The sequence below is a fragment of the Henckelia pumila genome, chromosome 2, assembly GCF_033568475.1.
Source record: "Henckelia pumila isolate YLH828 chromosome 2, ASM3356847v2, whole genome shotgun sequence".
NCBI classification, from domain to species: domain Eukaryota; kingdom Viridiplantae; phylum Streptophyta; class Magnoliopsida; order Lamiales; family Gesneriaceae; genus Henckelia; species Henckelia pumila.
This window is the reverse complement of record NC_133121.1, coordinates 95,632,080-95,652,918: the sequence shown is the minus strand read 5'-3', so window position 1 is coordinate 95,652,918 and position 20,839 is coordinate 95,632,080. Positions and strand designations below refer to the sequence as shown.

The 20,839-nt window shown below is 34.3% G+C and overlaps 3 protein-coding genes across 6 annotated transcripts; 2 read left to right on the top strand and 1 right to left on the bottom strand.

The window, feature by feature from the left end:
• Positions 1 to 506: 506 nt before the first annotated feature.
• Positions 507 to 4,525, bottom strand: LOC140882611 (ATP-dependent 6-phosphofructokinase 2). Its single transcript, XM_073288710.1, has 3 exons — positions 3,933 to 4,525; positions 1,010 to 1,863; positions 507 to 646 (listed from the first exon to the last, which is right to left on the bottom strand). Exons 1-2 carry the CDS (start codon positions 4,521 to 4,523, stop codon positions 1,018 to 1,020), a joined length of 1,437 nt encoding a protein of 478 aa, XP_073144811.1. The 5' UTR covers positions 4,524 to 4,525; the 3' UTR covers positions 507 to 646; positions 1,010 to 1,017.
• A 1,307-nt stretch (positions 4,526 to 5,832) lies between these two features.
• Positions 5,833 to 10,267, top strand: LOC140882609 (probable galactinol--sucrose galactosyltransferase 2). 2 transcript variants are annotated; one of them, XM_073288708.1, is made up of 14 exons: positions 5,833 to 6,003; positions 6,135 to 6,189; positions 6,285 to 6,505; positions 6,606 to 6,696; positions 6,842 to 6,890; positions 6,972 to 7,063; positions 7,367 to 7,474; positions 7,552 to 7,680; positions 7,800 to 8,210; positions 8,337 to 8,478; positions 8,566 to 8,633; positions 8,738 to 8,872; positions 9,069 to 9,372; positions 9,466 to 10,267. In XM_073288708.1, the coding sequence occupies exons 1-14, from the start codon at positions 5,964 to 5,966 to the stop codon at positions 9,793 to 9,795; spliced, it is 2,175 nt and encodes a 724-aa protein (XP_073144809.1). In that variant the 5' UTR covers positions 5,833 to 5,963; the 3' UTR covers positions 9,796 to 10,267. The 2 variants fall into 2 exon arrangements, with proteins under 2 accessions (XP_073144809.1, XP_073144808.1); XM_073288707.1 differs by having other exon boundaries at positions 5,872 to 6,189.
• An 821-nt stretch (positions 10,268 to 11,088) lies between these two features.
• On the top strand, positions 11,089 to 15,310 carry LOC140885449 (probable galacturonosyltransferase 4). Of its 3 annotated transcripts, XR_012150948.1 has the most exons (10): positions 11,094 to 11,648; positions 11,760 to 11,794; positions 11,900 to 11,941; positions 12,038 to 12,167; positions 12,256 to 12,500; positions 12,945 to 13,216; positions 13,406 to 13,763; positions 14,009 to 14,584; positions 14,761 to 15,093; positions 15,188 to 15,310. XR_012150948.1 is itself a non-coding variant. In XM_073292407.1 (9 exons), the coding sequence occupies exons 1-9, from the start codon at positions 11,540 to 11,542 to the stop codon at positions 15,034 to 15,036; spliced, it is 2,040 nt and encodes a 679-aa protein (XP_073148508.1). In that variant the 5' UTR covers positions 11,089 to 11,539; the 3' UTR covers positions 15,037 to 15,310. The 3 variants fall into 3 exon arrangements, 2 of the variants coding, with proteins under 2 accessions (XP_073148508.1, XP_073148507.1); XM_073292407.1 differs by having other exon boundaries at positions 11,089 to 11,648; positions 12,041 to 12,167; positions 14,761 to 15,310; XM_073292406.1 differs by having other exon boundaries at positions 11,096 to 11,648; positions 14,761 to 15,310.
• The last annotated feature ends 5,529 nt before the right edge of the window (positions 15,311 to 20,839 follow it).

The window sequence follows — 20,839 nt, the reverse complement described above, 5'->3', positions numbered from 1 at the left end:
TTAACATCTCACGGCTACATTTGATATCATTTTCCAAAAGATTTTCAATTTGAGAAAATTGGACTTAATGGTACCTTATTTGGTTAGATTCCAATATAAACTGATTTTCACCTCATTTCAATAACTCCCAAACACTTATTTGGTAATTGTGGTCATTTTCCATAAGATAACATGCATCAAGCTTTACACCTCTCTTATTTTTGCAACAATTTCTATCTACCGGAGAATATCACAGGCATAAGAATTTCCCATGTTTTATATATTCTAGACTAAAATATTACTTGGTAATCTTCTACAATAGATCAAAAGACCAAATAAATATGATTTAATATATAATGAACATAATATGTTATTTATTAAATGATACAATATATACAACATAAAATTTCACACTTTCAAAGAGCAAAACAATACATCATCCAACAAGACACTATATAATTCATCTTCGAAAATGTTGATGCCAAATTACCTCAATGTTGACGTGGGGAAAAAATAAATCACTAATCTTGATGAACTCGGCTGTAGATGACAAAAAGTTTTTCTTTGTTCTTGGTTTTGCAGGTTGCCGATGTTGTTTGTTTGATTTCTCCAAGCCGCTGATCCGCTGTGCACGAGTATGCTGTGGACCAGACTGCTGCTAAACAACCTGCATCAATGCACTGCTGATATCATCTGTTCTATGTCTAGTGTTTGTGTTTGTGTTTGTGTTCAAAAGGAGTTTCTTTCAGTTCCAATAATTTTATCAGCAGGGGAAATGTCTAGTTCCATTTTCTGGTCTGTCTCTAAAGTGAGTGTTTCATAAAGTTTATCAGGAAATAAAATATCATGTTCGGAGTCATCAAATTGACTCTTTTACCTCTTAACAATATGGATAATCTCTTAAGGATAGAGAAAGGAGAAAACAATGCCTTCCAACTCAAAAGTGCAGGGAGACCCATAAACCCAATTTTCTAATAAAAACAATTTCAAGGACTGAAAGAGTAGCAAGTATATATCGAAGAAATCCTACCTGGAAATTCATATTCCACTCGCATCAGAGAATCTTACAAAGTCAGGCTGGTCGGTGACAGATCTAACCCAAGCCCACTTATGATTTTTAGTATCCACGCGATTCTTGCCCTGAGCTACCTCATCCACAGGAATATACCCGTAATTCCCATTAATTGGACCACAGACAAACCCCGTGTATCCAGCCATGGCACCATGGATCGCTGAGTGTGCTAAAAGTGTACAATACAAATTATCTGTTGCATTCGCAGGAACAGCCCTTATCATATAGGTGGGATCTATGTACTTGATAGTAATAAGCTCTTTTGGATGGTCCCTACTCCACCAATTCTTTAACTCGGATTTCAACCAGCCACCTACGTCCAAGAAAACCGGATTCCCAGATTCATCTTTCTCTTGTACATGAGATTGATCACCAGTTTTAGGTATGACATCCTGTCCAGCACCCTCGGCCACAACCAACACCGCGTGTCCATTGTATTTGAGCCTACTTTCTATAAATTCAAACAGTCCACCTTTTCCTTCCAAGTAAAAATCATTTTCTGGGATCAAGCAGCAATCAACGTCACGGCTACTTAAGGTTGCGTGAAGGACGATGTGCCCTGTGCTGCGTCCCATTAGTTTGACTAAGCCAATGCCGTTTACGGCACTCTCAGCCTCCGTGTGAGCTGCATTGATAGCTTGCTGTGCCATCTCCACTGCAGTTTGGAAACCAAAGGATCTATCGATAATGCCTACATCGTTGTCAACTGTTTTGGGAAGTCCAGCTACTGCAATGTTTAGCTTCCGTTGCTTGATTTCCTTACATATTTCGACCATCCCTCGCATTGTGCCATCTCCACCAATAATGTATAGCTGCATATTTGTATACGTATTGACAATTGAAAAAGTCAAAATAGGGCCATGAAAAGAAGAGTTGCCAACTCTAGTTTAGATGAGATATTTTATAGAAAAGCAGACCGACGTGTTAATGCTGGGGTAGAAGGGTGAGGGGAGTCACTCTACTCCATCTCTATGCACACAGAGGAAAACGGAGTTTGGAGCACTTCCAACTCTAGACAACATTCAAGTTCCTGAATTTTCTAAACCCGAGTTCTCATTCAACTCCAGATTTCACACATAAAGTATACATATATAAAAAAGAACATTCTTAATAAAAACATGCTTGATATTCTTCTTAGATTTTTTAAGTACATGCTAGCACCTAAAGTTTAAACTCTCCACATGCTTGATATTCTTCTTAGATTTTTTAAGTACATGCTAGCACCTAAAGTTTAAACTCTCCACAGGTGTAGGGTCATATTTCTTGCATCATGATCCTCCCTCAACATACTGTCACGACTAACGTACATTCGTGGTTCGTGTTGATTTACTAATGTAACACATACATATAGCTCGAGAGCTAGCTTCGCCTACTGTCTGAGTGCACTACTAGTCTCACGGTCTAATGATACTTTGACTCGAACTCCTCAGCATTCCCAAAATCCAATTAAAATGATGTGGGATGATTGCAGTTCCCTTTGTTTCCACAAGCAATGCCAAAGAGTTGCACCATAAGCTAAAGCATATATGAAAGCCCACGAATTTGAAGAAGTTTAGAGCGTCAATGCCCATAAAATTGAAGAATCTCAAAGTCCATACGATAAATGACAAAACATGTTTTTGGTCCTGTAAGCATTAGGACCAATTTACATAAATTTATTGTTGAATTTGTTGCTCCATCCATTCCACTCATTTACATTTGCGTGTGTTTTCACACAATCAAGAAAATGTATGGAAAAGTAAATTTTGTAAAGCAATTTTTCATTTTGTCTTTATTCTATGAAGATTTTAATCCAATGAAACAATTATACAAATAGTTAATGTTATTAGTTTAATAGAGATAAATTGGTAAAAGAGTAGAAAAAATAACATTAAATATGAAAACTTCCAGATGTGTCGACATCTTGTATCTTGAGATTTATGCATATATATCGGTGCTTGAACACTAGCGTCCCTTGTACACGATGCGTGTATATACATAATTTTTTTATATTAATTAACTTTCATGTTATTTTTAGAACGCACATGATGAATTAGATATTCAAAAGTTTTAATAGTGATAACTATCTAATCTAAAAAAAATTAAAATACAAACAAAAATAGCGAGTGTCATTTAGATGAATAAAATAAAATCAATGGCTAAAAAAAGAGGTAATCATATAAAATGACTAATTTGTCTAATAATTTTTGTTTTTTTTGGAATTAAGCTATGATATAATCGTAATTTCATTTCAAGCTCCACCAATTAATTGAAAGTTGGTAAATTAAAGGCTCTCCACTATAATAATAATAATAATAAATATATATAGTAAGATATGAAAAAATGATTTACACCATTTTTATCTTTTTGCTCCTCATTTTTCTAACTCCATGCACTCGGTGGTGCGCCTACTCAGCTCTACATTACCGTGCAACAACTCTCAACGATCAAAAATCATGCAAAGGGCTATATGACAATTGATGCATGATTTTTTCAAAGAATCAGACAAAAAAATACATTGATTTTCCAACGTGCTTTTAGGATATAAATCTTATGATCCACCCCAAGATACATGTTATGAGTAATTTTCAATTCCAATCCAATCAAGACTCAATTTTTTATTCGACAGCCCGTAAAAAACAGATCAATCACAAAAGGCCGAATTCAATCGAGTAGGTCTCTTGTCCTCACGTATGTAGCGGGTCAACCCGGATCACGAGAAGTAATGATTTAACATGAAAAAATAGTAATTTTTCGTGTGTCGGGTCAAACCGAATACCCGAAAATTAATCAAAACAAATGAAAAGGCAAAAGGAAACTCAAATTCTAAAAAAATTAATTCTGGAGCATTGCATCCTATAATAGATCAAATGAAAAGGCAAAAGGGGAATTCACATATCACCTGGTTAAAGGCATGGTCCTGAATGGAATTCACAATCTGTTGAAGATCGAAGCCACCCCTGGAAGTCTCCAGAACAGTGCCACCCTTCTTGTGCCAACCATGCACCATCTTCGGATTCAACTGCACCGGATCATAGGAGTAAAAACCTCGGTACCCAGCCCGTATGCCGTAGATCTCGCGCACACCGTATTGCTCCCACAGCCCCACCACCAGCTCCCGGATCACCGTGTTCATTCCGGGGCACAGCCCCCCGCACGTCACTATGGCGGCCCGAACCTGACCCGGATCGAAGTACACGACCTTCCGAGGCCCGGCCCGGTGGTAAGCCAGGTGGGGTCCCGGGGATGAGAACTCTCCGGACAGATCGTGGATTATGTGGCGGAGGATGACGTCGGTGCTGGTGATGTAGAATTCGGACACGGGGTGAAAGAAGGGGCTGTTGTCCAGCGGGTTGGGGTAGGTTTTGAGGTCCGGGAGGTAGTCGGTGAGGTGGGTTAAGCGCTGAAGCTCGATGTTGGGGATCGTCAAGTGGGTTTCGTCGTGGTGGTTGTTGGCGGCGGCGGCGCCGGAGTTGTTTGATGCGAAAGCCATGTGCGCGCAAACTTTTCGCGATTCGATTCGGGAATGGGAAGCTGGAAGATCAGCAGATTCTCACTGTACGTATATACGAGAGCATGGTGGAGTGTCGGCGGAGGAAAAGGAGGTTTTTTGCATGGCGGGGCGGCGGTCGGAGGAGGTGACAAGTGGCCATTACGTGGTGATACATGGGAGGTGACACTGTTTGAATTTGGTCAATTTTATTTATTTATTCATAAATAAATCTGCTGTCGTGTCAAATATAATATATATTATTATACTATGTTAGGAAGCCAGCAAGCAAATTAATTATGAGGTGGTTCTAGTTTCAAAAAAAATAATGAGTTTTTTTTTTGGAACATAAAATGAGGTTGTTGTGTCAAATAAAATATATATATTTTTACAAAATCAGCCCCATTGGTTTTATAAATAAATAATAAATAAATAAATAAATAAATAAAAGACCCTCTAATCGAATCTACCATTTCTAGTCTCATTTGAATTCTCAAATTTCATTTCATTGATCGATGCCTGGAACAGAAATATCTAAACCATATTTGGTCCAAAAGATATATATAGACAAAAAATGTCTTTATCAAGAAACTAAGGAAGAAAATTTATTAGGATCGGAAGTTCAATTTTTCGCATCAATATCTTATTAAACGAGTATGTCTCACTAAACTTGTCTAACATGATTTATCCGACTAATATGACTTAAAAGATTATCGTGTTATTTTGAGGATTTGGTAAGCGTGCATCCAAGAATAACGACGCAAATTCTTATGTAATAAAAAAATATAACGAGGGAGATACTTAATTTATACTACGGTCTGTTTGGTTGGAAAAGAGGAAAAGACAAAAAAAAAAAACACTTTTCTTAAAAATGGTAGCATTTACTTATAGAAGTCGTTTTAAAAAGCACAAATTAGAAGCTAGCGTTTTTTGTTTTTGACATTTTGCTTCTATCTACATTAACAAATAAAAACAAAAATATTTTTTTAATATTTATTCAACGTCAAATTATTTCTATTTTTTTAATAATAAAAACATTTAAAAAAATTGAACTTATTTAAACAATTTTTTAAAGCAGCAGTTTTCACTGTAAATATTTTATCGAATTATATATATATTTTTTGAAATTTTATGTTGATTATGGATGGTCAACGGTCAATGTAGTATGAATGTGGAATAAAAAATGAGAGGTCGTTTGTCAACTTTTTGAGGTAAAAAATATCCAAAAGAAGGATGTTGTGATCCACATCCTATTTCTGGACAGCCTTTTTCTCTTTATCATTACGGCTTTCACACACCAAATCAACTAACATACAACTGCTTTTAACTGTCAAATGGCTTCCTGAAGTTCAAATAACAAAGGCTCCATGGCTATGGTGGCATGTTCCATTCTTAGAAATCTGCCATGCAAAGTGAGATTAATCTCTCTATCTTCTCCCTTCAATGGCGGGGCTTTGCCTGTTTACAGAACAGGCTTCAGCAGGTATTCCATGTTTCTCAAAGGGAAGCCTGTTTTCCAAGATGGAGTTCTTAGCTTTAATGGCAAGACTGTGGTCTCCAGCGTACCAGAAAACATTTTAATGACACCGTGGTCGTATTCGTCTGCTTTTTTAGGTGCGGCTTCTGGTGAGAGCAGCTCGCGGCATGTATTCAAGCTTGGGATTATCGAGTGAGCCATTTTTATTCTTTTGCATTGAATGATATATATGTCAAATGTGTTTTAGGCGGAGTGGGATATATATATAAGTCTTGTGTTCTGTGCAGAGAATCCAGGCTTTTATCTTTGTTTAGATTCAAGATTTGGTGGATGATACCGCGAGTAGGGAATTCGGCAAGAGACGTTCCTGTTGAGACACAGATGTTGCTGCTCGAGGCCTCTGGCGAAAACACAGATTATGTACTGTTTTTGCCCGTATTAGATGGTGTATTCAGAAGCAGTTTGCAGGGGAACTCGGCTAATGAACTTGAAGTGTGTGTTGAAAGTGGTAAAACTATATAAAAAATTCTCTTCAATTGACATTGTTTCATTGCTGAAACGAATCTTTATCATTTCTTGAATAAAAAAATCATTTGGAGATTCTGTAGGTGATGCCACGATCACTGCTTCGGCGTGTCCACGTGCGGTTTTCATGAATTTCGGAAGCAACCCATTTGAGTTGATCAAGGAATCGATGAAGTAGGTGGGGGCGTCTGAGCTACATTTTGATTCCTCAATTTTATATCTGCTTAAATAAGATTATGGGATTCTAGGTTCATTCATGGTTTGAATGAAGAGTTTTGCTGAAGTAGGCCATGTGTTGTTATTTTCTGAGAATGCACAGGATCCTGCAGGAGTGCAGTGGAACATTTACACTCAGAGAGGATAAGAAGGCAAGTGTTCCAGGCATGATTCGGACTTAAATACGAAAACCATACTATGTTTCGTGACTTAGCATTTGAATATCTGATCAGATGCCTGGAATTCTCGATTGGTTGGGATGGTGTACCTGGGATGCTTTCTACCACGATGTAAATCCTCAAGGAATCCGAGACGGGCTGAAAAGGTTATCATAGCTACCCTGTATCTCAGTATTTTATATACTTCTTGTGTTTACTCTACCTTTTCCCTTCCTCTCTTTAAGATATGTTGGCCAGCACCAGTTGCCTCTGCAGTCCAATGTGGTTGTCCATATGGTACAACAATCAAAACAAGTTGTTTGGACTACTGTACGGTTTAAAATTTTTTTATTTGTATTATCAACTGCGACTATGACTTTTAATACAACTGATGACGGTTGGTTCCACAAGGAATATATTTGAGTCACTTGATATTCTGCAACGTTTATTCATTGTTCTCTATATCATAGCTTAGCTGAAGGCGGCACGCCAGCAAAATTTTTGATAATTGACGACGGGTGGCAAGATACAACCAATGAGTTCCAAGTAGAGGGGCAGCCTTACATTGAAGGCTCACAGTAAGTAGCTTGTCTTCTCTTTTCTAGCAAGAATTGAATGCAAATTCATATGAATATGTGGTAATAGCAAAATGCAGATTCGGTGCAAGATTGATGAGCGTTAAAGAAAACCGCAAATTTTGCAAGGCAGATAATGAGGAGTCAAGCAACAAGCCACACAGTCTGAAAGAATTCATTTCAGATATAAAGAACACTTTCGGCCTGAAGTATGCTCGGTTTCATGTCCTTCCCATTTATTGCACAGTTATCTTCATTGTGTCGTATGGATGTATTATGTATCATAGGCTTCGATGTCTGATTCCTGGAAATTTCTTCTTCATCCCAGGTATGTATACGTATGGCACGCATTAATGGGATATTGGGGAGGCCTTCATCCAGACGCTCCGGAAACCAAAAAGTACAATCCGATATTAAAGTTCCCATTACAGTCACAAGGAAATCTTTCACATAGCCGGGATATAGCCATGGACTGCATGGAGAAGTATGGTGTTGGCACGGTTGATCCTGACAATATATTCGAATTCTACGATGATTTACACGGATACCTTGCTTCCCAGGAAGTTGATGGAGTTAAGGTTGATGTACAGAACATACTAGAAACAGTAGCAACTGGCTCAGGAGGCCGTGTCTTGCTAACTAGACGTTTTCAAGAATCCCTCGAAAAGTCGATATCCAAGAATTTCCAAGAAAATGACATAATTTGTTGCATGGCTCATAGCACTGATTCTGTTTTCAGGTAGTGAATCCCATGTCAAAAGTTTACTGATAGCCTCTTGAGAGAAGGGTGGTTCTAAATTTTCTTGATGTTGAGTGACATATACTTCTAGTCTGTCAAAAAATTCATTCATATTCACTGTTACAGTTCTAAAACAAGTGCCATCACTCGTGCATCAGATGATTACTACCCCAAGAACCCGAGGACACAAACGCTCCATATAGCTGCTGTGGCTTATAACAGCTTATTCTTCGGAGAAATTTTTGTACCAGATTGGGACATGTTCTATGTACGAGGCTCATTTTTCTTGGCATAGTTTATCAAATTTGAGCTATGGCTCGCGCAATTAATTTATCTATTCATCTAAACATCCCAGAGCCGTCATGATGCTGCTGAATTCCACGCAGTTGCTCGGGCTGTCGGAGGCTGTGGGATCTATGTTAGGTACACATAGCTTGGTTCACTCATTAAAGATGGAATGTACATCTTCAAATGTGAAAATTATTCTTTTTTCTTTCCCATCTAACCATGGTTGGTTCCATCATTAGTGATAAACCAGGATGCCATGATTTTGAAATACTTAAAAGGCTTGTGCTGCCTGATGGCTCAATCTTGAGAGCAAAGTACATCGGACGACCAACCCGTGATTGCTTATTCAACGACCCAGTCACCGATGGGAAAAGGTATGTCAATCGAGTTTGGCTGTCCACAAAATGCGCAAATACAGAGTCTGATGGGTGTCGAACGTGATACATCATGTTTTTGAAATGTCATTGCATCATTGCACAAAGAACACTCACTTGCACCAGTCTGTTGGGTTCCTATACAATATATACTTCAGTATTCTGAATGTTTTTTTCTTTTTCAAATATGCCTAAGCTTGATGAAAATATGGAATCTGAATAAGCTTACTGGAGTTGTTGCTGCATTCAATTGCCAAGGATCAGGAACCTGGCCTGGCATGGAGAATAATACTACACTAACAAATGCAGTTGAGCTTTCTGGAAAGATTTCCCCTGCAGATATTGATAACATAGGCGAAATGTTGCCCCAGCCAGGGGATAGAGACTTCGCAATCTTCTCCTTCAGATCAGGATCTCTTAATCGGCTATCGAAATATGAAAGCCTTGATGTTACGTTAACAACATTGGAATGTGATGTCTTCACTGTATCTCCTATCAAGGTAGTTTGTTGCTAGTTATAGTCGATTTTCGTTAAGTTTTGGACATACATAGCAGCATACAAATTAGTTACATGTTTATCTATGTGATTATAGGTTTATGGCAAGAAAATTCAGTTTGCTCCTATCGGGTTGGTGAATATGTATAATTCTGGAGGAGCCCTTGAATCTATTGAGGTTTTTTATGATTTTTCGCGATATGGAATTCGAATCAAAGGAAGAGGGGGAGGTGTTTTTGGAGCCTATGCAGGCGTTGAGCCAAGCTTTTGCTATGTGAATATGAAAGAGGCTGATTTTGACTACTCAAATGAGAACCATTTTTTGAAAGTCAATGTTCCCTTTGCAGCAAATGCTTGGGAAATTGATGTTCATTTTTTAGCAGCATCCACACCCCGTGAAAAGTCTAAAAAGCATAAAACTCCTTAAAAAATATTAATAGGCTAATGCATCCCCAGTTTTTTAAAATGTAGCACATTTCACCCTTATGTTATACAAACTCGGGCACATTTATACCCTCTTATAGGGGTTTTTATGCTAATTTTTTAAAACATAGGGCCTTACATGCTATTAATTTTACACAAGAGGTTTTATGCTTTTTAAACTTTTCACAGAGATTTGGATGCAATTAGCCCTGACAATTTATATGATTGTTTTATTTTGACAGAGATACCCGTAAATACATTCCAACTTCCAATTAAGTCAATGATTGAAATTCAAAGAAAAGAAGGTTCCCAGATCCCTCGATTATTCTGAATCCGATAAATCTTATCATGTACACGCTTCCTAATTCATTAGATCTAGGGGGAAGTGTATTTTAAAAAAATAAATAAATAATTGGGGAGGAGATTGTTGTAATTAGTTCTCTAGATCTCTTCCAATGCTTGAAAACTTCGTACTAGATGAAATATATGTGATCGGCATTTTTTTGGTAACACATATTTGGTTTTTTTTTTTTATTTTGGTATTTTATGTCATTAAATTTAAATTTTAGTCGCATATCTTATAATATTTGATAATTTTGGTTTTTTTTTTTAATGTTCATATCACATGGGCTAAATTCATCGGATTGATTCATCGCACTGTATAAAATAGGTGGATTGAGTTGCAGTTTTCAACCTACCAAATGGTGGGTTACGGGCCCGCGTGTCCCAACCTTCAAATCATGTATGAGTCTGTCGAATTGGCAGTCTCGCCACCTAAAATAAGTGAGTTAAATTAGTGTTTTACAAACTACCTAAAAAACTGTCAATCTGTCTTGTTTAATGTTGGGTGCGACGAGTTGTGGGCCAACTTGACTCGTCAACTCTACACGTATCAACACATCAATATCACATCCGAAAAACAACTAAAATTAAAAAAAAAATCTTAAAACTTAAATTTGACCGCGTATATATCAAATCTAATTTAAATAAGACAAATATACACGATCAAAAATATGATAAGAATGTATTTTCCTTTTAAAAAAATTAAGTTAGATGGTACTCTTAAAATAACGTGAACTCGATCGGTAAAATACGCTGGCGGCAGTGATTCATTAATTAATGAACAAAGAAAATTCAATCAATTCCTCGTTTAATAGTATGTTTATAAGTTAATGCGCTTACGCGTATGGTACATATTTGTATTAGTTTTTATTGTTTAATCATATGAGATAATGGACTTACGCATTCTCTGAATTTGTGTATAAAAAATTTGATACTTTATGAAATAGGAAATTAATTAAATAATTAAATCAAGAAATAAATCAGTTTACTAATTATAAAGGAAATGAAATGGTCGTTGATTAATGGTGAATTTTACGAAAACGGGAGAAAGATGAGAGATCACTGAGCAGCGTCCCACCCAACTCACATGCACATCAAGAAATATGTGTAGCTTTTTCGTTAGAATATATCTCCTTCATACATCTGGGCTACTTGTTTTATAACTGGAGTTTTCCAGATTCTAAAGCTTGTTTCTTTTTTCCGATTCGTTAGTTTTCGACCTTTTGATTTGTGGGTTGTTTTCCCTTCCTGTGGATAATCTCCATTCACCGACACCATGATCAAGATTCACAAATTTTCTGGGTTTTTTGGTGTGTAAATCGAGACATGTATACATATTGACAGATTTGGTTTTGAATCTTGAAATTTGTCAGTTGGAGGGTGAGAGTGGGGAAAGAGCTTACAGGATGAAGATGAAGTTTAGAAAATCAGTGATATTCTTTCTGTTGGTGACGGTTCTTGCCCCTATTGTTCTTTACACCGACACTCTCGGTGCCTATTTCACCGACTCTTCTTGTAATGTCCCCTTATCTTCTTGAAGAATTCTTGACTTGTTAATTTTCTTGATATTTTTAATTTTGGTTTGATGTTTGGATTGATTGGAGTTTTCTGTTGCTTGCCATACAGCTATAAATGAATTTGTGGGAGATGCTTCAGCATTTGTAAGTCTTTATTAGCAACTCGTTTGTATTTCGACAATTTCCCTTTAATTGTTTTTTGTTTCTTTTATGGGGAGAAATCATTTCTTGGAATTTTTCCGTTTGCAGCCATTTTCTGGTGATGTCAGGCCTTTAAATGTGCTACCTCAGGTATTTCTTCAGTTTTAGTCTCCTATTTGGGTATAAGTTTTTATGGAATTTTTGGACTTTTGTTCTGTTTTTCTGTAATGGCTATTTCCTTTATAGGAGTCCTCCTCTACCACATTGAAAGAACCAACGGGCATAGTGTATCCTGAAAGTTCAATTGGATCTGGCTCGAATTACTCAAACTCTGCATCTGGAGAGAGCACCCGAATTACAAGACAGCTGGCAGGAGGTTTTTTGTTACACGATTGTACATATTGTTTCATCATTTTTGTTGTATGCTTGAATTTTTAATTCATTTTCTTATTCAAACAATATAGAATCAGCGGAGGACCAAACTACTAATTCTCTCACTTTGAGCAATAGTGGAGGCGACCAGCAGTCTGATGAGAATCCAATTAGACAGGTGATTTATACAGCCAAAGAGGCAGAGACGGGTGAAGAAATTTCAAAAGAAAGTGGATCGGTCGAGCTTATTGGAAAGAGGGAAGCAAATACTGATGTGAAGGAAGAAAATGATCGGCCTCGTTTTGAGGGGACATCAGAGAGTGTCTCCGATAAAAAGGTCAGATTATGACTAAACTTCTGCTTCAATAAGTCATTCTATCATGGTTTTAATTATAGAACATTTCCTTTTTATCTTGTTTATTGCATCTGAAATGCGCTATGCTATCTCATTTTCTCATCTGAATCCTACGAGGATTTGAGTTTGACCTTTGATTCTTGTAGGAATTCATAGATTATCGATAACATAGATTTTGTTGCTTATTGTTGCATTCTTGCTTCCCATACCTTTGTAAAACTCGGTGGAATATGAAAAATAGTTAACCTTGAACATCTGTTGATGCACACGAAATATGCATCTTAGACGCATGCGTTTTTGTTCCTGGACATGAAACCATGAACCATGCAAGTTTGGTCTATTTTAGTTCATTGTTATTGCTCTGAGTTAAGTGTGTACCATGCAGTATATAAAACCCATCACTTGATGTCTTTGTTCTTCTTCTAGGAAATGAAACGTGAGCAACAGTCTTCTGAAGTATCTAGGAAAGATACTGGAAGAGTACAAACGAAGGCTAGAACAGAGAAACAGAATGGACAAACAGTTTTTCCAGATGCCCTTGTTCGTCAACTCAAGGATCAACTCATCCGAGCAAAGCTTTATCTTTCTCTCTCAGGAACTCGAAACAATCCCCAATTTATAAGGGAGCTTCGACTGCGTATGAAGGAAGTTCAACGAGCACTTGGTGATGCAACCAAGGATTCTGAGCTTCCCAGAAAGTTAGTATATTATTTTGGTGTGCATGAGATTAATTGGTTGCTTCTGCTATTTTTATCGTTTCTTATTGATATCAAATATGATCTCAAATAATCAAATGTATGATTCGATCTCAACATACTTTGGTCTTCAAATTCCTAGAGAAAATGACATGTTTCTATGTTTCTTGTTTGTTTCTAATTCACTTGTAGTGCTAACGAGAGATTGAGAGCAATGGAGCAAACATTACTGAAAGGGAAACAAATACAAGATGATTGTGCTGCCGTAATAAAGAAACTTCGTGCGATGCTTCATTTAGCCGAGGAGCAGCTTCGAGTCCACAAGAAACAAGAGTTGTTTTTGACACACTTGACTGCCAAAACAATGCCTAAAGGGCTACACTGTCTTCCCTTACGCCTCTCAACAGATTATTTCATGTTGAACTCTTCTGAACAACAATTCCCAAACGAGGAAAAATTAGCTGATCCCAAGTTATACCACTATGCCTTATTTTCGGACAACATATTGGCTGCTGCAGTTGTTGTGAACTCAACTATAACTCATGCTAAGGTAAAGAATGTTTGTATATTTTTGTGTGATCAATTGGAAGGCTGAAGCATCTTAAATGGTGGTATTATTACCAAGTCTATTAATTTTGATTGGTTAGTTTTGACACTCTTAACACAATCTTATTAGAACTTGTTAGAAACCTCTGGTATGGGGGCTAGATTAGTTGGGAAATGGACCAAAAATAATTTCATATTTTAGCTGATCTTTCCTATCTCGAGGTGAATTTTTTGGTTTTGTTTGGGCAGGATCCTTCGAAACATGTCTTTCATGTGGTCACCGACAGGCTCAATTATGCTGCGATGAAAATGTGGTTTTTGGCCAACCTTCCAGGGAAGGCTACGATACAGGTTCAGAATGTAGAGGAATTCACGTGGTTAAATGCAAGTTACAGTCCAGTTCTTAGGCAGTTGGGTTCTCCATCCATGATTGATTATTACTTCAAGAATCGACGGACCGAATCTGATTCAAACATGAAGTTTAGAAACCCTAAGTACCTCTCAATTATGAACCATCTCCGCTTTTACCTACCAGAAATCTTTCCAAAGTTGGATAAGATTTTGTTCTTAGATGATGATATTGTGGTTCAAAAGGATCTTACCGGCCTCTGGTCCCTAGATCTAAAGGGGAAGGTCATTGGAGTGGTTGAAACATGTGGGGAAAGCTTTCATCGGTTTGACCGGTATCTCAACTTTTCAAATCCCATCATTTCAAAGAACTTTGATCCTCGTGCTTGTGGTTGGGCTTTCGGGATGAATATCTTCGATCTGAAGGAGTGGAAGAAACAAAATATCACTGAGGTGTACCACAAATGGCAGAACCTGGTAAGATGCATAATACAATTTTTCTTGAACCTGAATGGTTAATGCTTTGTCTTTAAACTTTCTCCAAGCTCTTCTTGCCCCATACTTATCTTCCTGTGCATATTACTCTCTTATCGGTCAATAAGATAAATGCTCGGTTTATTAATATTGAAGCACGAGTGCTTTTCATTGCTCAGAATCACGACAGACTGCTGTGGAAACTTGGGACCCTGCCACCTGGTTTGATAACATTTTGGAATCGCACTTTTCCTCTCGATAAATTTTGGCATGTCTTGGGTCTTGGCTATAATCCAAATGTCTCCCAAAAAGATATCGAGCGTGCAGCGGTCATACATTACAATGGCAACTTGAAACCATGGCTCGAGATTGGCATACAGAAGTTCCGTAACCATTGGGAAAAGTACGTTGACTACGATCACCTATATTTGCGAGAATGCAACATAGCTCCATAGATGCCATTCCTGAATCCTCCCGCAGATACAAGTCACTCGACTCCCCATATGAAAACGGTAGAGCTCTTTAGCAAAATGTTCTTTTAGCATGGTTTACTAGCTTGGAAATTTTTTTAGGCAATTATTTTTTGTTTCTTGATTGTTGGTGCAGAACTGCTGAAATGCACGTGTACAAAAGTCCCAAAGCATTATTTTTTTTGCCCTTAATCGTTTTTTTGTTCAATCCCACCTTGTGAGCGTGTACTTCCTTTAGTAATACGTTTTCCAGCGTAAATATTTTTTGTTTTTTGCTCATCATATTTTAGTGCGTTTTCATTTCTACTTGGCCAAAAGTGATGTACTACCACCCTTGTATTTTCTGAATTAGAAGTACACAGATGGATGAATGTTTTGCTTGCCAAACACTTTGAGTGATATAATCTTGTCTGTAAGCCGACACTCTAGATAGGGCCCGGGGAGCTTAAATGGTTATCCTTTTAATATAGTGTGTAATTCGTTTATTTTATTTATTTATTTTTTGTTGAAATTGAAATGAGAGAAGATGTGGTTTTGGTTTTGTTGCAAAGTACATCAACCAGTGGCATCAGCAACTATGTTTTTGTATATATATATATATATAGTTATTATTTGTTACAATATTGGAGTGAAGTTGAGAGAGAGATTTTGTTTTTACGTGGGTTCGAATCTACGCCTCACACACACAAATGAGAGAGTTTATGCAACTTCACTCAAGTTTTATTGCCAATAATAGAGTCACTATTAAATGGGATTGATGTGAATGGGGGCAGTTTTGTGATAGCTACAAAAAAGAACCAATACAAGGTCGGCCGGCCGGTCGGATGCATTTAATGCAACCATGTAAACTTTTAATGTTTTTTTAATAGTACAATATAATCTTGATCTAAATTACAACCATATAAAGTGGTTGTCTGCACTTCAAACGAGATATGAGCGTGAACTCGAGACATGTTTATTTCGTGCAGAAGAATTACAAAAAAACTTTTAAATCTACTTAAATAAATTAAAAAAACTACCTGCAATCAAGGGGAATCGAACTTGATACCAAAGGGTGACAGACAGGGGAGGAACTAGGATTTTTATTAAGTGTAGCAACAATATACTAATAAAAAAAACACCGATTAATATACAGTCGAAAATAATATTTTCTAAGGTTCGAACACAATCTACATATAATCAGTAGCACCTATTACTTAATGTTAAAACTCCAAAACATGACGAAGAACAACACATATAAAATCCGCAATAAATATTTTTGATAAAAAAATAAACTCTACATTCGAAAAAATATAATATAATGAATTCATTCCAGATTGCAAAAAGGACACAATTTTAAAACATTTGAATGATTGACTGACAATGGGAAGAAAAAAAAAAAGCAAACCTAAATTTTGGATTTTATTGACAATACTTTGTAAAAATTTGAGCCTAAAATTTGAATATAATTGTTTTTTGGATCCAACGTCTAAGCATATAACTATACCAGGTAAAAAATTTAAAATTAGAGTTAAAATCATATATACTAGCCATTTGGCACACGCTTTGCGTGTGTAACACATAGGGATGTAAACGAGCCGAGCTTTTGAATGTTCAAGCTCGGCTCATTTATAAACGAGCCGAGCCCGAGCTTATTTAACGAATATATTCATGGCTCACGAGCTTATTCGAGCTTTTATCGAGCCTAAACGAGCTTAATATATTTAAACTATAAATTTAAATATTCATTAAATTAATTAAAAACTAAATTATATATTTGAAAAAATATAATATTATTATTAAAATTTGTAAATTTATTCTAATAAATTAATTTTTATAGATTTTTCAATATTTTTCATAAGTAAAGTGTAAATTTATAAATTAAAAATCAATACTATTATTTTTTCGTCTAAGAGATTACTTACGAGCTTGTAACGAGCCTGTTAACGAGCATGTTCACGAGCTAACGAGCCGAATATTGTAAAGCTCGAGCTTGGTTCGTTTGCCTTAACGAGCCTCATTAAACGAGCCCGAACGAGCTTTTAACGAGCCGAGACCCGAACAGTTCGCGAACTGTTCGTCTTATTTACATTTTTAGTAACACACGTATCTTTAAATTTTATTTTTAAATATTTGATTTTTTAAAAAATATATATATATATATAATAAATGGGACATAAAAGTTTAAAAATTAAGAAGCAAATATAACGTGTAGTGGGGGGATTAGGGGAGAAAATGGGTAAAAGTGGCTTAGGGGTAATTCAGTCCTAATACATAAAAGACCAAACAGTTATTCTAAGGCATGAAACTATTATAATATAGAAAGATATATATATAATTATTTTTTGGATTCACATTGCGCCAAGGCTAACTCCGCCTCTGGTCACAAGACGTCAACCTTAATTATTGGGCTAAAACTTCATGGGCATGTAAACCTTTGCAACGTTCGTCAAGTCTTCTGGCTTTGGACCCTTGGATTATGGTGAATTATAACGTATGCATTGTAAACAGAGTCATGTTAGATATATATGCTTTAAGTTACAATCTCGTGTTTTAATGATATTATTTACACGAATAGGGTATATCTTTGCGAATTCTTCAGATTAGATGTAATCGGACGATCTTTTTCATTGTCAAAGATAATTGAGATTTGAGAGTAAACATAAAATAGATTTAATTTCAATGGTATCTTCGTTATCATCGTACAAAATATAAGTTTGAATGTAACTTAAAGTACGTACACATGCAAATTTTCTTAAATATATACATAAATTAACACTTGACTATACACATTTTGTGCGTAAAATACAAGACCAAGGGAATATCTTAAAACACATTTTATCGACTCTCATAAGAATTATAAAATATATAAGACACAAACAACTTAATTTTTTTAGTGATTTTATTTTGTGATTACTACTTATGTAATTGTCTATTTATCAATGACCAAAAATAATATTCTTAATTTGATGATTTTATTTTGAAACAAATTACATGTATGACCTGTATTCGTAAATTTTTCCTTTTAAAATGTGGCATATATTCTTTTATAATAATAATAATAATAATAATAATAATAATAATGTTGACACCACATTTTACTTAACTAGTTAAAAAACACGTGCATTGCACATTGCAACAAACTTTCATTATCGATAAACATTTTGAAGTAGATGAGATTAATGTGCAGTTAATTAATGATTTTCATGATATTTTAATCATTAGTGAAATTCAATGTAATATAATATGTACAAAATTTATTTTAAAATGAGTGCAAACAATATTTGTTCAAAAATTTTATGTGTTACAAATATAATTGAATTTATAGTTGTTGAAAATCATAGTTTTAATAAATATCATAATTTTTTATAAATTAGACATTAAAAAAAATATATGATTTGATGTCATGATATATTTTAAAAAATAAAATTTGAGAAAAAAAATATAATAATATATTGTGTTGAAAATTTATTTTTACCGCTACTGATTATGAGAGAAAAATTTAATATAGATAATGCATTCTAAACTTTAAATTAAATTAATGCACCAAATGTTTTCTTCTTTTATATTTTGGGATTTCTTTCTTCATTTTATCGTTCCCCATCTGTTTTTATTCTTTGTAAAAAAAAATCTTATTATCTTCAACAACAATTTTTGTGGTGCTGTTTTCGTCAATTATTTGCATTTTTATTCTTTGGTTATTTTGTTGAACGATTTTTTTATGCCAAAAATATTTATTTGTAAGAGTGTATTTGCTAATAAGTGAGATACATTAATCAAATTAAATTTAATATTGATTTTATAATTTTCTATCTTATGTGTTGACTATTGATTACTTTTTTTATGACTATTGATTAATGGGAAAAAAAATTGTAATATAAATAAAGCATTCTAAACCTTAACTTAAATTATTGTGTCAAATGTTTTTTGTCTTTTATATTTTGGACTTTTATCTCTTTCACGATTTTTTCACTTACCAACCATTTTTTCTTCTCTATGAAAAATCAATATTCTCGTCATCTATAATAATAATTCTCGTTGTGTTGTCTCCTTCAATCATTTGCATTTTTCGATATTTATTATTATTTGGTTGGACGATCTCTTTTTATGTTAAAAATATTTCTTGCAAGAATAACAATAATTTCATCATTCTCAATCTACATTCTGGTATGTTATCATCTTCTATTACATGTATGTCAATATTGTTGACAATCAATATCTTTGTTGGACATCCTCTTTTCTTTTTAATTTCTTGTTTTGTAAAATATAGTGATCATCTCTCTTTACTTGTAATGCTTTTGTTGCTGAAATTTATTATTATTGGATTTGAAAGTATTTATTTAAAAATACTATCATCCCATTTTTTTTTATTTCAATCGTCAAGTCTATTTTGAAAATAAATGCACATTATTTTTTATTTGGTGTATATAAATATTTGTGGTTTATTGAAGTGTTATTGTCCTATATATAAAATATATTGTATTAATAATTGCTAATAATTATATAATCTTTGTGAGAAAAAATTGTATATACACTTCAATGATGGATCAAATCGATATAATTTTCAACACTGTAACCAATAAAAATATTTGTAATTTTTCGAACAAAGTAACTTTTGCAGTTTTAATATCATTATTTATGATCATCGTTTTTCTATATCTGCATTAACTGTATAAGATATGAAATTTTTAAATAACACACGTTATAAATAAATGTTTAAAAGTAGGTTTACATTGACGTAATATTGATATTGAAGTTTATCCAGTTATTACATTTCAGGTTTTCTATTGTTTTGTTGATCGAGCTTGAGCAATTACTACATGCTTCGTGTCATGGATCCACATTTTTTTATCGCATGTATGTATTCTCCGAAAGAATATAATTTGTTCTATATTTGTTAATAAGCATTAAATTAAATTAAATCCTGATTTTATAATTTGATATCTCATATTATATAAATGTCATTTATTAAATATTTGTTCCAATGATAAAATATTCAAAATTTTGCTCATGAAATGATAAAAATAAATTTAATAATAAATCATATTTTATCTTTTATAGATTATTCATCTGGAGAATTTGCATCGAGGTAATATTTTGCAAGATATTTAATTTGATGTGTCGACATTATTCTTCTAAACTTTTTTTTCCGACGTGATTACCTAACCTGTAATAGATTGATCAGCATAGATATATTTACAAAATTGAATAGTTAAAGGAAATAATATAAATATTATAGTTTAGTTCAAACAATTGAAGATATTCAACCATGTATTTTTTTCTATGCAAGACGAGTTTGCAGACGTCATTGTTATTTTAAGCTGGATATTTCATACTAATAGTCATAAGAAAAATTAGTGAGTAATGTTAATAAATCATTTTTGTAAAGATTTATTTACAAAAATTTATCTTCAAAACATGTATGTTTAAGTTACAGAGAGCTATATCTGGTTTATCCATCTCTAATTCTTGTAAAAGTATTCATTCGTTAATTAGGTGCAAAATCATCTCATAAAATAATTGTTATAGTTTTAGCCTTTTTGAGAAGGAAAAAATGGTTAACTTTTTAAATTTTAACGTTTACATATATGGTATGTGTGTCTTGATGTTCTTTTTAATTATTATTTTGGATTAAAACTTGACACAATTTGAATTAATATATTTCAACTTCGACGTGTAATTTAATTCATATATATATTAACAAAGTTTATAAATGTGATATTTTCTAATATATATATATATATATTTATTTATTTATTTATATTCATAAACATATGATTTAATTTTTTTATGAGAAAACATGATTTAA

Coding starts and splice junctions, on each gene's coding strand:
- LOC140882611 (XM_073288710.1), bottom strand. CDS start 4,523: ATGGCTTTCGCATCAAACAACTCCGGCGCCGCCGCCGCCAACAACCAC. Junction 1,864..3,932: donor AGGACCATGCCTTTAACCAG/GTGATATGTGAA, acceptor ACAAATATGCAG/CTATACATTATTGGTGGAGA.
- LOC140885449 (XM_073292406.1), top strand. CDS start 11,540: ATGAAGATGAAGTTTAGAAAATCAGTGATATTCTTTCTGTTGGTGACG. Junction 12,168..12,255: donor TACAAGACAGCTGGCAGGAG/GTTTTTTGTTAC, acceptor CAAACAATATAG/AATCAGCGGAGGACCAAACT. Junction 13,217..13,405: donor GATTCTGAGCTTCCCAGAAA/GTTAGTATATTA, acceptor ATTCACTTGTAG/TGCTAACGAGAGATTGAGAG.
- LOC140882609 (XM_073288707.1), top strand. CDS start 5,888: ATGGCTATGGTGGCATGTTCCATTCTTAGAAATCTGCCATGCAAAGTG. Junction 6,697..6,841: donor TTGATCAAGGAATCGATGAA/GTAGGTGGGGGC, acceptor GAGAATGCACAG/GATCCTGCAGGAGTGCAGTG. Junction 8,479..8,565: donor CAGATTGGGACATGTTCTAT/GTACGAGGCTCA, acceptor TAAACATCCCAG/AGCCGTCATGATGCTGCTGA.